The following is a 14411-nucleotide window of genomic DNA, read 5'->3' as shown; positions in this document are numbered from 1 at the left end:
CATTCTCTCAATCCTTAAATGTATATGAAGGTGGACTTGTCCTTTAAGTTACATCTGGAGTGGAAGACCGTTATACGGAGGTTGCATACCGTATGTCCCCCCAAAATTACAGTGGGACCACCCACAATGATAACTTTAGTGAATCAATTCAAATACAATTTCAGGATATGAAACTGCATGTGTATAACTTATTAGCAACATCTTACAGGAAACCCCATCCGATTTGCTTCAGTGGTCTAAGAGAAATGAGGATCTTTGTAGAGCATATCAGGAATCCCTTCCCTCCAAGTTCTGTCCATTGTGTTCACACATTAATATGCAGTTCCAAGAGCATCCAAGTGCTAAACTTGGAAGAACCACATCCAAGACATGCTTTACAACTATTTACATTTCTTTGTGACTGCTTAACCAAATTGAATGGGGTTTTCTGCAAAACATAGCTAAGATGTTATATTTTAAGATTCTGAAAATGCATTCAAATAGTTTAATCATATTGGAAGTTATCAATGCCAAAATCTGATTGTAATTTTTTTTGTTGTTGGATATACTGTATAGCAGGATACGCACTGTACCTGATAATACAACTGACGTAATCTTAATTCTTTTATACTCTTTTATTTTTATCCCTGATATAATGAGAATCTATTACAATAAAATATCAGTGGTCCTAAGCAGTTTGTTATATTGAGGTTCCCCTCTACTTGCTTGCATGTGTACAATTAAAAAAAAAGTACCCCTTTGTAATCACAGACAGTACTGAATTAAAGACATGTACATGTAATGCATATAATCAACATGTAAGCACTGTCTAAAAGGTATGTCATCATCAAAATTCCCACATCTTCAGCTGACCATTTCTTCAACATACATAGTGCAATAATTGCCCAGTATACTGTATACTCTGGGGATAAGAGATAACTCAAGTGTACACTGTATATCTACTGCCAAGTGTGTGGAACTCGTGTACAGAGAGAATAACCACTACATGTAGGTTTATACAATCTTGTCATTGCGTGTTTGAATAGATAGCAGCTACTTGGCACACATCACTGCAGGCACCAAGAGTCCATTACAGAGAGACAGTCACGCATTTACAGGCTAGACTAGACAGTGCCAATACTAGAACGGTGGCGAAAACAGACTCATTAATAGAAAAGTTTCTTCTTTTTTTCCTTTTTTACCTCCTTTGTCTGGCTCCTCCTGAACATCTTCATTCTCCTCCTGGATGGTTGCCGGGGCTCCCGTCGTCATGGTAACGCCGTCTTCCTCACCTTTACCCGTCCCTGATTCTGCCCCACCTTTCTCTGTCTCCTTCTCCGTGTCCTGTGAAGTCGGCACAAAGGGACGAGAATGAAACGAACACGAAAAGTTAAAGCGAAGCCCGGGAAACTACGAAAACAAAATCGCCAGCAACAGAATCACCATGACAATGAGATATGAATAATGAATGCCACTCGAACTTCCTCGTGGTGCTTTCTTCCCAACTTTCAATGTTTGAATGGGAAAAAGTGCAGTGTTGAAATAACATGTCCAAACACTGTGACTTGGCAACAATCTCACTGAATAAAGTGGGACGACAAAGCATCCGTGTGAGGTTTCATTTCCTGGTTTGGAATCCTGGACAAGGGATACATTAACCACACATACACACACACACACACACACACACGCACACACATACACACATACATCTTGTATCTTGTCTGCATACATGAAGTGCTGCAAGATCGTGTTGTGAGGACATCTGATGCATATACACGACAGAATGATGCATCGTCGGGAATTACACGTGTAAGCAACAAAATTTTCTGCTTGCAGGAAGTTTAAAAAAAAAAGATAAGCTTCTTGCTAACACCACAAGTTATGAGTAAAAAAATATGATTTCAATGAATGTGGATACAATTTGTCTGTGTCATTGTTACATGTATGTTTTGATGAATTATTATCGTTAGATATTTGTGAGGGCGAGGACATCTCATTGACGGTTCATCTCTCCTCTTACTACACCGGTCCTGATAAATGGTGTGCATGTGGTAGCCATAATTCAAATCATATTCTCTTTACTTTCCACGAAGCCGTTCACGTAAGAAATGCCATGCGGGACAATCACTTCAGCAGTCATGTCACTATCACTGAACCAGCATTGGTTACTGTGAACTCGTCAATGATGGCAAACATGATTGGACAAGTGTTCATTGGTATTTATGCGCTGGTCTAAGTACCACTGTCATCCTCAGCTGCTACACATCAAAGGATTATGTCTAGCTTTCTCCTGAACAAGCAATGCTGGTGTGAATACTTCCAAGAGCAATGCCCACTGTGCGACCTGAGCCTGCGAGCTGTATGGAGCGCCAAGTGTCGCATGGCCTATTTCGTTACAAAATCAGTCATTTCGTCGATTAAATGTTGTCATTTTGTCTATGAAATGACTGATTTCGTAACGAAATAGGCCGTGCGACACTTGGCGCCCCATACAGCTCGCACCAGCTTGCAGGCTCAGGTCGCACAGTAGGTATTGGGCTTCACTCTGTTCTCAACTCCCTTCCCATGGGGACTGGGTTTGCTGTGCATTTTAAACTCTGTGGAGAATGTTAATATTTTTGAGATGACGGTTTGAGATGCTGTCACATCTGCTCAGTGATTTTATACTTGGAATATTCACAATGATAGAATGTACAGTACAGATTTCCTTTACCGCAGAGAGTTCTTTGATGCTAAAGATATTGAAAAAAGACATTTCAAGCAATACTGTCCAACTACAAATTTTTGTTTGCTAGAAATTTTTGCAATTCTTGAGAGGAGCTACAATTCACAAAATCTACATGTAAACACACACGAAAGTTCATGTCTACACTACGCATCGAATACCAGTGGCAATTTGCAAAAATTTCATGTCGTAAAAACAGCTGTCCGCTCCAATTCACAAAAATCTGATGCCGCAAATATTTCTGATTTGGCAGTATGCTGTTCTTGATACATACATTGTACATTGTACTGCCATAGCAATTATTAGCCCGTTGAGGACGAGTCCCGAGTATACTCGGGCAGGTGTCTATGGGAAATGCGTGCTGTAGTAAAATCAGTCCGTCCTCAATGGGTTAATACACTCTCTGTCAGGCTCTAAAATTCCCACAGATAATGTACAGGACCAAGCAGGATATCACTGTCAAGGAGTTAATGTCCAGAGAGCTAAAAAGCAGAAGGGCGTTAGCACTGCGCATCTACACGTACTAGGGCCTTTCTGCTACCAATGTACACAGAGTTGTACAGACCGTGTGCAATACTTCGGAGTATGAAGTGGAAGAAGGGGGAAAAGATGCACAGGAGTATGATGTTGAGCGGGAAAAGAAACCAGACCACACCCCATTTTAAGAGGGGTGTGGTCTTGAATGGTTATCTGCCAAGACACTAATGGCTGCATTTATCATCTTTCCCCACGTTTGAAACACGTTTCAACACCCACTATCAAAACAAGTTGGCAAAGGCCGTTCAGATCATATTTCTAGAGTTGTTGTGGTTAGCATCTCTCTCGCCAGTCAAGAGGAAAGCCTTGCCACTACTTGGCTCCACTGTACTGTTTGACTCATGTGCCTGGCACATGCTACAGTTGTATATCAAAACCGGAAATGGTTGGAATCCCGGAAGTTGCAGTGGGAATTTCCGAGCTATTGTAAACTCGTTTCAAAACAAAATAGCATTTGACGACATCTCTACAGAAACACGTTTCTGGCTCAAATGCACTTCTTTTGGCTTTTCAAAAAGGCACTTTTAACCCCTTGATCACAACAGCTTTGCATTTATCATCCGTAAAAATCTCCCTGGTAGTTGTTTGGAACCCCAAATTCTATAATGATAAATGCACCATGTGAGAGTTTCGCATCTTAGTTTTGAGAGCAGTGTGATCCTCAGAGGGGTAATTAGGTGTTGAGAAGACACTGTAAATTCTACCTCCCACTCCTGCATCAGACAAAATAAATGAATATCTATATACTGTATATATATATATATATATATATATATATACATTGTATATATATACATAATAGCATATTTGGATGTAATGGGGTGGACTAATCAAGGATGCATTTGATAAAAGACATTGTAAGCTCATTCTTTTACTGTGGGTCCTCTAGTGATCTTGATAGTTGTGTGAACTAGCCTACATATTCACAATCCAACCCTTAGCTTTTGCATCAAGGCATTAAAAATAACTTTCTCTTGAGGGCGAATTCCCTTGTCAGTCTCCGCCATTTTCATTTCATAAACTGTTTATAAACACCCCCATCCCTCCATAACCTCACCCCCCCCCCACCCCCCAGCAGCGTATCCACACACAAGCATTCTGGAGGTATTTGTGAATGATGTACTTGTATCAAACTGCGGCATGGGGAGGAAGCCGGGGTGTAGAGTTTCTGGCTGCCTGGTCAGGTCAGAATCAGCTGAAGGGTTCTCTCTCCCCTCTTCCTCCCCCCCCCCCCCCCACCCGGCCCTTTACCCTCTTTCTCCCGGCATAAAAATGCCCTGGAATGACAAACTGACAAACTGTCACATGGGGTTATGTCGGGAATGCTGCTTGGTGCCCTGGTTAAGTCCTGGCACAACTGTGAAACACCGACCGACCGACCGACCGACCGACAGGCAGTTTCTTGTCAGTGGATGGAGATTACGAGATTTTGGATGCTCATTTGTAATGACGTTTGTGTGTACAATGTATTTGAGTGTGTGTGTTTGTGTGTGTGTGTGTGTGTGTGTGTGTGTTCTGTGGGTACACTTGAATGTGGACATCCAAGTCTATGCAGAAAGTAAGACACATTTGTGATTTTAGTGTGTGTGTGTGTTCGTTTGTGTGTTTTCAATCTAAGACATACAGTAATAAAATTGTACATGTTAGTACTGTTTAAAAGGTTGAAGTATTAGGGATGAGAGTAAGTAAAAGGGGAGGTAAGCATCAAGGGATAAAAGAAACAGAATGCAACGAAGAAAGGAAATAAAATCAAAAAATTAAAATCTCAAGAATGCAAAGCATGAGAAGAGAAAAAAATGATGGAGAGGAAGAAGGAAGAAGAAGAAAAAGATGAAGGAGGATGAGGAGGAGGAGAGGAGAAGAATACGAAAAAAGGGATAAGGAAAAGAAAAATGAAAAGAAGATGAAAACAAAGATGGGGAAGAACAAGAAGGTAGAGAGGAAAGAGTCAAATATGACAGAATTTGCCAAAAATTTTGTTTTGGATGGTTTCTGGTGTCAATTTAGTCAATGTCCTTTTTGTCGTAGCTTCGGAAAATGCATATCTTGCCAAAATCCACCACCATGCTGTCTACTGTATCAGGAAATCAGGGGTGTGTAGGGGGAAGTACGTTTCTCACTTTTCATTTTTAATAGCTTTAATCGCTGGAATAGCATCAACAGACATATTATTACTCTCTGAGTATCAGGTATATGAAAAACACTAAGAAGGCTAATTTTAGAAATTGATTTACCTAGTATACACTGCCACTATTAATTCTTGAATTAATGGTATTATGAGTATGAGGTAAGAGGGTAGTACTCACTCCTAAATTAATCTTACAAATATTGAAACATAAGCTACAAGTAGTAATTTAATGACTCATTCATTTGATATAAGGCAATTTTTGATTGGGTATCTGTCTGCCGATGAAAATGAGAGAAAGTTAAAGATATTGCCAATCCTAAAAGTGGAAGACACCTTGAATGCAGCAAAAGCTAGGTTGTGGTATCTACAATGAGTAATGACAAAATTTAGTCATTTTCTTTGGGAATTAACAAATTATGACCAAAATGATGCCATGCATCAAATGATGTCCTTATTTGTATGGAACTAACACAAATAGAAAGAGGTATGCCTTATAGGCTTGATGCTGCTTTAACCCATAATGCACCACATATACACATTTCATATCAATCATTTATGGTCAACACATGAAATTTTAAAATTTTGGCTCATTAGAAAGCAAGTGTGAAATACTCATAGGCCTATACTTTTCATACATTGTCACGGCAGCCATCAAAGTAATTTCGCTCAACCCTTTGTCATTTTGAGCTATTTCTTTCATTCTCCAAAACTACATGTAAAATAAACATCTGGCACCAAATCTCATTTTGAGGATGAGTTTGTATATACATCACTATGTAATGCTGTATTTGGAATTCATACAATGTCACTGTGTACATGTAGCTACTGTGATTGCATCTCAGATCTCACGGCAAGGTCTTGTATGTGAGACTAACTTCTTTTTAGTTTTGTCACTTTGTTCTGCACATGTAATAAGAACAAAATCTTTACTTAGGACTGCCAGCTACACAATGCTTCCCGACCTGCACACACTGTGCTCATACATATAATCCTGTACACCGGATAGTTCCATTTAATAACTACTCAGCCTTGGCTTTAAGCCTATTGGAAATCAAGCTGCATGTCTTGTTTGGTCAACTGACAGATAATGGTGTCTGGAGATTGACTGGTTGATGACAAACATGTCCCAATTTATTATGCGTCTTACTTGAAAAAATGGCCATTGGAATGAGAAAATTTGACCAACACTTGGCTGACATAGTAATGAGTAAGTCTCCCAGCCGTTTCTGGCCACACAACAAATCGTATCTGATTTTAAATCCTTGAGACTACCCTGCGTATACAGAGGAAGAAGACCTCTGAGCCATATTGACTGATTTGCATGAGATATTGGGCATGAAAGAGCCACCATGCAAACACTAATGATGGACAGAAATATTTGGCAAGGCATGGTGTACGTGCTTGATCCCAGACGCATCTGCCAAGTAACAGTACCATTACTATAGCTTTGATAGTATGTATCTTGAGGGGGAAAAAACATGATAGCATTGTTAAGTAATATTGTGACATCATATTAGCCTGAATGTCACTGACATTAGCATCAAATGGGTAAAACAATAATCTTGAGTATCCTACGCTAGCTACAACTACACAAGAGGAGACCGATGGAAGTTGTGGGTTCAACATGTGTCCTCCTGCTGTCGACATGCATACATCGGAATCACATATAACTAACTCATGCGTGCGGAGAGAGACAGGGAGGAGTCTTCGGTGGAGCATGGTGCTTCGGCATGCACGACAGGGCACCGCGAAGCATGTCGGCGTACACACCCGGTGCCCTGGCTCCGCTTGAGCCGGCTGCCGAATATCCAAATGCACAGCTCTTAACGACATTAATTAGTGCCCCCCGGCCGGCGGCGGTTAGCCACCAGAATGCACACAAATTTGGTGGGCAGAGGGGACGCAAAATTGGCGGGGACGGGTTTTAAAGTGACGCAGGGCATGCAGTTGACTCTAATTGATGGTCAATGAGGCATTTGCAGTTTAGCATGATGCATGCTGGTACAAATTTGTATATTTACGATGGACATGTGCAATACATGATCACCGATCATGGAACGCAGAGTGCGTGGGGTAAACATACTAGTGTTCAGGCAGTCAGAACTATTAACTCTCGACACTTGATATATGGGTATGGAACATTCATGCTGACATGAACGTGTACATGTTGAGAAAGATTGTAGTGAAGTATAATACATGTACATCCTAGCGTGGATTACTCTCACTGCAATTAAATCTTAATGAATGTAAGGTGCTAAAAAGAATGGAGGTGAAGACAGTAGTAGCATAATTACTTGAGTCTTTTGGTTAAAAAACTCCTTAGGGAAATTTGATGTTTGTTATACAAGCAAAAGTTCGCTGTCATAGTTATCTCCTGTCTTAATTCAAAACTTGTTCATTTTTTCAAGAAAAAAGAAAGAAAGAAAGACCCGCATTAATTTCATCTTACACAAAACCCCTGAAACCTTTTGCTGGTTTGCGAGTGCATTATCACATTTGAGTAGGTATATGTCCAAATATAGCTTATATCCCATGCAACTGTTCCACTTTCTTGAGGCTCTTCTGAATTCCGCCTTCTTTTTTTCTCCCAATAAACCCATGCAATCTTTGCATCAAATCTATGAATGGCGAATACAATAGACGCCTCAAGACAACGGCAAACTATGCACATTTTTAGCAAAGAAATCAATTTGCTACTATTTCGATCTTCCAGTTGCAAGTTTGGCAAACCTCTTCCGTTGAGAGAGAAAGAGAGAGAACCCTGAAAATCTTGTCTGTAATGAAAAGTTTATTGTGAATTTCCTTTCCATTTTTGATCCTACTAATAGAAATTAGATTCTGAAGAAAATATAAAATCGGAAGCTGTTCTGTACATTCCACAACATTTGCTTCTGCGACAATTGCTCCCATGAAATATTTGCACAATTGGCCAAACATAAATTCTACCCAAAAACATAGCAGTAACCCTAATCCTAATCCTCACATAGAATTAAACCTAAAATCCTATCAACACCTTACCCCAACCCTAAGTCCTTGGAGAAAATAAGACTGGAGCAGGTGTCCCAGCAGCAAATGTAGTGTTACCATTCTGTATGTGCTTTTATGGACAAATATAATAATTAATGGAGAAAACAAGTTTATATTGTATGGTATATTTTAGTGATCATTTCACAACCCATACTCATTATTCTATATATAGTTAAGGAAACTGCATACACTGTAATTACACTCAATTGCTAATTGTCTTTACTTTTGTACCAAGAGTAATGGCCATTATGAATCTTAAAGGGATGGTATAGTTTTGGTTGAGACCTGATTTCAGGTTTCTTACATTTTTTGGTGAGATAATGAGAAACCTTTTACCATGAAATATGAAAGAGCATGTAATTCTATGAGGAATTCAACATTTATTTCATGAAAATTGGTTTTTAAATGGCTGAGATATCCAAAAAGAGCGATTCTAATAAAGTGTGGGACCCAAACTTTATTACGATCGCTTTGTTTTACTTTGTTTTTGGATGTTTCAGTCATTCCAAACTCAATTTTCATCAAATAAACTTTGAATTTCTCTTAAAATGGTATGCTCTGCACTATATCATAAGTGTTTTCTTGGTATCTCACAAAAACTTAAAAGCCCAATTCTCATCTCCACCAACACTGTACTATCCCATTAATTTTATTATAGTCAGAGCTCATGATACAATTTCTGTGCATGGCACAATAAGGTTTCATAATGTTTTACATGGCAATTGTATGGACTCACTAAATGTCACTATTTATTTTTATCTATTCATTATTTTTTTTTGTGTGTGCTGTCATTTCATTTTGATCTCGGTCCCATCCACCCCCCCCCCCCAAAAAAAAAAAAAAAACCACCTGTTACTGGCTAGGCTTGACCAAAACTTCAATTCGAGGTACAGGTTCATAAGCCCCCTTCCTCTCCCCTCCTCCAACAACCAACAGCCCCTTAACCCGTTTCATACAGGAACCTAGTGGCCTGTGTATTAAGTCTATGATGATTTCAGAATTCAGTATGGATCGGGTTAACACCAAGAAAACTTGTACAATGAAGCTTGATGATTCATCTGTTGACTGGTAATGTTACCCAAGCTGGGAGGGGTGCCAAGGAGGCCTCCTCAACTTTCAAAAGGTGTTGCAAACAAAACGGGTGTGGACCCCTGAATCTCACCTCTCTCTTATCATGGGCTGCACTGGAAGGAGGTCCTATTAAAGATGAGTGGTTCTGGAGCTCCATGGGTGGGGGAAGGGGCACGGCCTCCGCCTCCCCCTCCTCTTCGTCGATGGGAAGTTCGGTGACCCGAACCGTCGGCTTTAGGTCAACGTTCTCACCGCTTGCCTGAGAAAAAAAAAACACAAGAGGGGAGGAGAGATTCGTGACTTTGGTGCCAGTAATGCCTGCCGATCATCTTGGGAAAAATACAGCAGTACGTTGTTTCTGTTTTTTCAGAGCTGTCTCATAATGTTACTCACCCTGACTCATACAGAGCTGTGACGCTACAGAGATTTAACCTCAGAGACACAAACACAGGAGTTAGTAGACATTACGTGGCGGTGCACACTCTGGCAAAGATAAACTTACTGGTGAATAATGTCTGTAATCAAACACTGGTATTATAACTTTTTGTAACATAAGATGGTATCATCCCATTACCAATGTGCCTCCAGTTCTGAGCTGAGCTCCTTAAGCTTCTATCCCAGTTGGTGTTGCTACAGGATCTGAGACATCATTTTAATCAAGTACTTGGGTAATATGAGTCATGTTCACAAAATGAAAATTGTCAAACACTCCTTGACAATTGTCCTCGTAACAGCAATTGCATCACAATTACAGTCATAATGATCTTAATCATTATCATCATAAGTGTTATCATCATCATTAACATATTCATCAACATCATCCACATCAATATTCAGCAAAATTGGGTGAAAGATTCAGTGAAATACCATCAACTTGTTCTTCATCATCATTTTTATCACCATCCCTTGAAATTATTTACATCTTGGTTAATATCATTACTACAAAACAATCTTCATTACCTCTTCCTCCTCCTTCTCCTGATCATCATCATCATCATCATCATCATCATCATCATCATCATCATCATCATCTCTTATAAAAATATAATTTTCATCCTGACTACCCCTGACCATCACTACCATACAGACTTCATTACCTTGTACCTCTTCCTTTTCCTCCTTTTCCTCCTCCTCCTCATCATCATCACCACCATCACAACCATCATCATCATAATCATCATCATCATCATCATCATCACCACCACCACCACCACCACCACAACCATCATCATCATCACCACCATCACCATCATAACCATCATCATCATAATTGTCATCATCATTACCACCACCACCACCACCACAACCATCATCATCATCACCACCACCACCACAACCATCATCACTATCACCACCACCACCACAACCATCATCATCATCACCGTCATCATCATCATCTTCATCATCATTATCACCACCACTACAACAACAACAGCAAGATTTATCTAAATTTTAATCGAAATACCAATTCAAAATCCTACTATACAATGACATCTCTGGTGACCACTTGCACAACTGCGAATCACTCTACCTCTAAACACAAGCCCAAAATGCTGGATCATGATTGACTGGATACATCAGATTTTGCTTGATTTTGATCTTTGAAGCTCAGCATAAATTCAAACTAAAAACAAGTGTGATGGCAATAGTTTTTGTCCTATATCCCAATCTGGAGATCTGACTTACCTCATGCACTACGTTGTCGATTCCTGCCAACTCCTCCCTCTCCCCGCCCTCCTGGCTCGTTTCTTCGATGAATGGCTCCTGGTGGGAAACAGACAAAAAAAAAGAAGAGAATTGTAAATTCACCGGACACTGACTGACCAAACTATAATTATAGACTGACCAGATGACCAAAGCAGTCCTCAAAAAGTGGTAGCTGCTCCCTGTCATTCATATGTCACTGCAGGGGGTCTCGACATACAGTTGTATGGATCTAATCTGCCGGCAGCTTAGGCTAGGGTATGGTTGTTGACACACAAAACTGTAACAACATCAAAAATTATCCCAAAGAGATATATTTGGTAACACTTCCTACGAATTCATCAGATTGAAGGGCAGTCCTATCTAGACACTAACTGAAGTCAAATGTCACCCTTGGATACAATTCTGCAGAATCTGTCAAGAACAGAGAATGTTTACTACATCTTCTTTTAATGACCGTGTTTGCCTGATTGATATAATAATAATTCACAATGAAAGCAAGATATCATTCAGATGGGTGAAGGTTTAAGTGTGAGTTTCTTCAATTTGTTTCCCTCTATTTCATTTGTAGAGGGAGACAAATTGAAGAAACTCACACCTAACTAATTCATGATGTTTATAAAGTGCTTATCACATCTCTTAGTGGTGAAAAGATAGAGTAAGACGAGAAGGTAACAGTACACATCAAAGTTATTACTAATGCTTACTACTAGAGATCCCAACTGTGTGCGAATTTGACATATGTTTTATTTCCTTTCTTTTAGACTTTGAAACCACTCTAACATTTGCTTTACTTCATGTGGAATTGTAGGCACTCTGGTGTACCCCTAAGACCAAATGTATGAAAAATTGGTATACTGGGTCTGTTCAAAGATAGACTTTTGTCAAAGGTAACCTTTATATATTACTTTTGATATCCATCAGAGCACCATTATCACATGGCATACATGTAGAGGAAGATACCAACCAGAAAAAAACAGTATGCATGAAAACAACCAGTGGCTTGGCCATTTGAATTCCTCATGTTTCTTTTTGCTCCCAACCACTTTAACATATTTTTGACATAATATATATCAAATATCTTCATAGTCTTTTTGAGCAGGTGATTAAGTCTGAATTTGTAAGCCACAAATCCTCCTTCATAAATGTGACCCGCGACAACGGTTTCAGGCAAAAGTCGCAAGAGCAAATTCCCTCCTGGGCGGGGTACAAAGATTTTGACCATTATTTTTGTCGATTTCGGTTTTTTGCAGAAATCGAATCTTTGATATGTTTTCTACATCCACACTAAATTTCATGGCATAAGACAAAGTTTTTCCTATCGAAAATAGAATTCTAAGCACCCTATGTTAGATCGCACTCGTCAGTTTCGAGCTTCTTTCAAACGCCGCGCCAATATCCCAAGCGTTGCTACGGCGCAGGGTCTCGCATGCGATTGGCTGGTGCGTCGCATGCATTTACATAATTCGGCTTTCGGAGACACCAGTTGCAGCGTTATGGGAATGCTTTGTCCACGCGTGCACGATTACATGCTCCATTGTTCTTGCTATAGTGGTTTATATACGCTCGCTCTGTAGTGCATGCTCTTCGTTTGGCTTTGTATCTACCGCAATGTTCGACAACGGAAGTGAAACAAAAATCATGTAGCATGACATAACCGTGTGAAAAGAAAACTAGATATTCTCAAATTTGTCTACTTGTACATGTAGTAAAAATTATGACAGCAGACTGACTCAATGGAAGGGAGAGGAGAGGAAAGGAGCGGTCACATGCGACTAATTATATTCAAATACTACACGTCAAGATCGCACCAAACTAACGAGTTGTGTTTGTTTGTTTGTTTTAATTTAATTAGCACCACCGAACAAAGCAACACATGCATGTTTTGTAAACGCAAAACAAACAGGAAGTGTGACCCTTGCCAGCACTGGCAATTTTCTGCCTACAAAATGGTCGCCCATGATATAGACAAATCAACCACAATGAAAACGCGATTTGTAAATGTGTGGATTCGCCTCCGCTCCTGTTACATGCACACGGTCACGGCGTGTGGATGCCATTGCGTAATGCCTGCACCAAATACACATGCACATGTACACCATACAGCTGTACGTGCAATTATCGTATTCGCCATCTTGAAAGACGTACTGTAAACAAACCCGAGCGAAACGCATTGTTTTTCGGCTCCATACGCTGAGCTCCGACGAAGGTGCCCGGGAAATTTGACTCTCTCAGTGAGCCAATCAGAAGGCAATGTGGTTGCTAGAGGCGGAGCTTAACATCAATTGGCACCATCGTACGGATGGGTGATTCTCCCCTCGCATCGCCGCTCCGACATTGTCTTTGAGAAAGAGGTGAATCTTCAAAGCCTGTTTTCTCGCAATTTTGTCAGGCTAACATCTTAAAAAGTGTATTTTATTTCTCTTTCTATGCCCACTTATGGTGCCGAAGAATACAAGTGTTTTATATCAATGCAAAGCTTAGGAAATGGGCAATGTGATTCAGTGAAAAAATGAATTTTCAAAATTTCCGACTTTTGCCTGAAACCGTTGTCGCCGGTCACAAATGGCTTGTGTATTTCACATAAGTTGGTGAGTGTGTGTGTGTGTATGTGTGTGTGTTTGCATCTTTTCAAGGCAACTGCCAATCACAGGATTGCTTTGCTTCCCTTTATACACACTTGATGTTCTGAGTATAACTCATATTTGTAGCTCAAGCCCCGAGATCAATTATACCGACTGCACTACAGCTCAACACCGCTGTATTCAATCAACGTAGAATCATCTACTACCCGGTTTACGCACTGCTCTCATATTCATGCATGCATGTGCGTATGTGTAGCTAAGATTCACAGGACTGCATCCAAACGCAGAGAGAATTGAGCGTAAGAGCAGATGAGAGGAGGGAGAGAGCGTAAGGGAAAGAGAATAGGAGCTGTAAAGAAAGAGGAAAGAAAAAGGTTGGAGAGAAAAAAAAAATAATGAATCATAAACAAGAACAAGGAGGGTATTGATGTAGAAGGGAAGGGGGGGGGGTGCAAGATGGTAGATACAGACTTACATGTATAATATAGGCACCTGTTGTGCACCTGTACAATCCTACCATTGCATAAAACAATGGCAGAGAGTCAGATGTTAGCCTGTGAGGGTAGGCTATCGTTTCACCATGCACTGAACATTACACATATTATCAAGCTCACCAGCAGGGGTATTGTATGCACTTTTTATACACACACAC

The 14411-nt window shown here is 40.1% G+C and overlaps 1 protein-coding gene across 1 annotated transcript in view; it reads right to left on the bottom strand.

Moving 5' to 3' along the window:
• The window catches only part of LOC140245537 (triple functional domain protein-like), a 59331-nt gene extending 48104 nt beyond the window's left edge, over positions 1-11227 (bottom strand). The window contains exons 1-3 of the mRNA XM_072325102.1: positions 11157-11227; positions 9562-9729; positions 1182-1323 (exon numbers count right to left, since the gene is read on the bottom strand). Coding sequence (XP_072181203.1) covers positions 1182-1323; positions 9562-9627 — 208 coding nt within the window. The 5' untranslated portion in view covers positions 9628-9729; positions 11157-11227. The remainder of the gene's footprint in view (positions 1-1181; positions 1324-9561; positions 9730-11156) is intronic.
• Between the last annotated feature and the right edge of the window lie 3184 nt (positions 11228-14411).

Source organism: Diadema setosum, chromosome 22 (assembly GCF_964275005.1).
Source record: "Diadema setosum chromosome 22, eeDiaSeto1, whole genome shotgun sequence".
Classification (NCBI taxonomy): Eukaryota; Metazoa; Echinodermata; class Echinoidea; order Diadematoida; family Diadematidae; genus Diadema; species Diadema setosum.
This window is presented reverse-complemented; position numbering and strand designations above follow the sequence as displayed.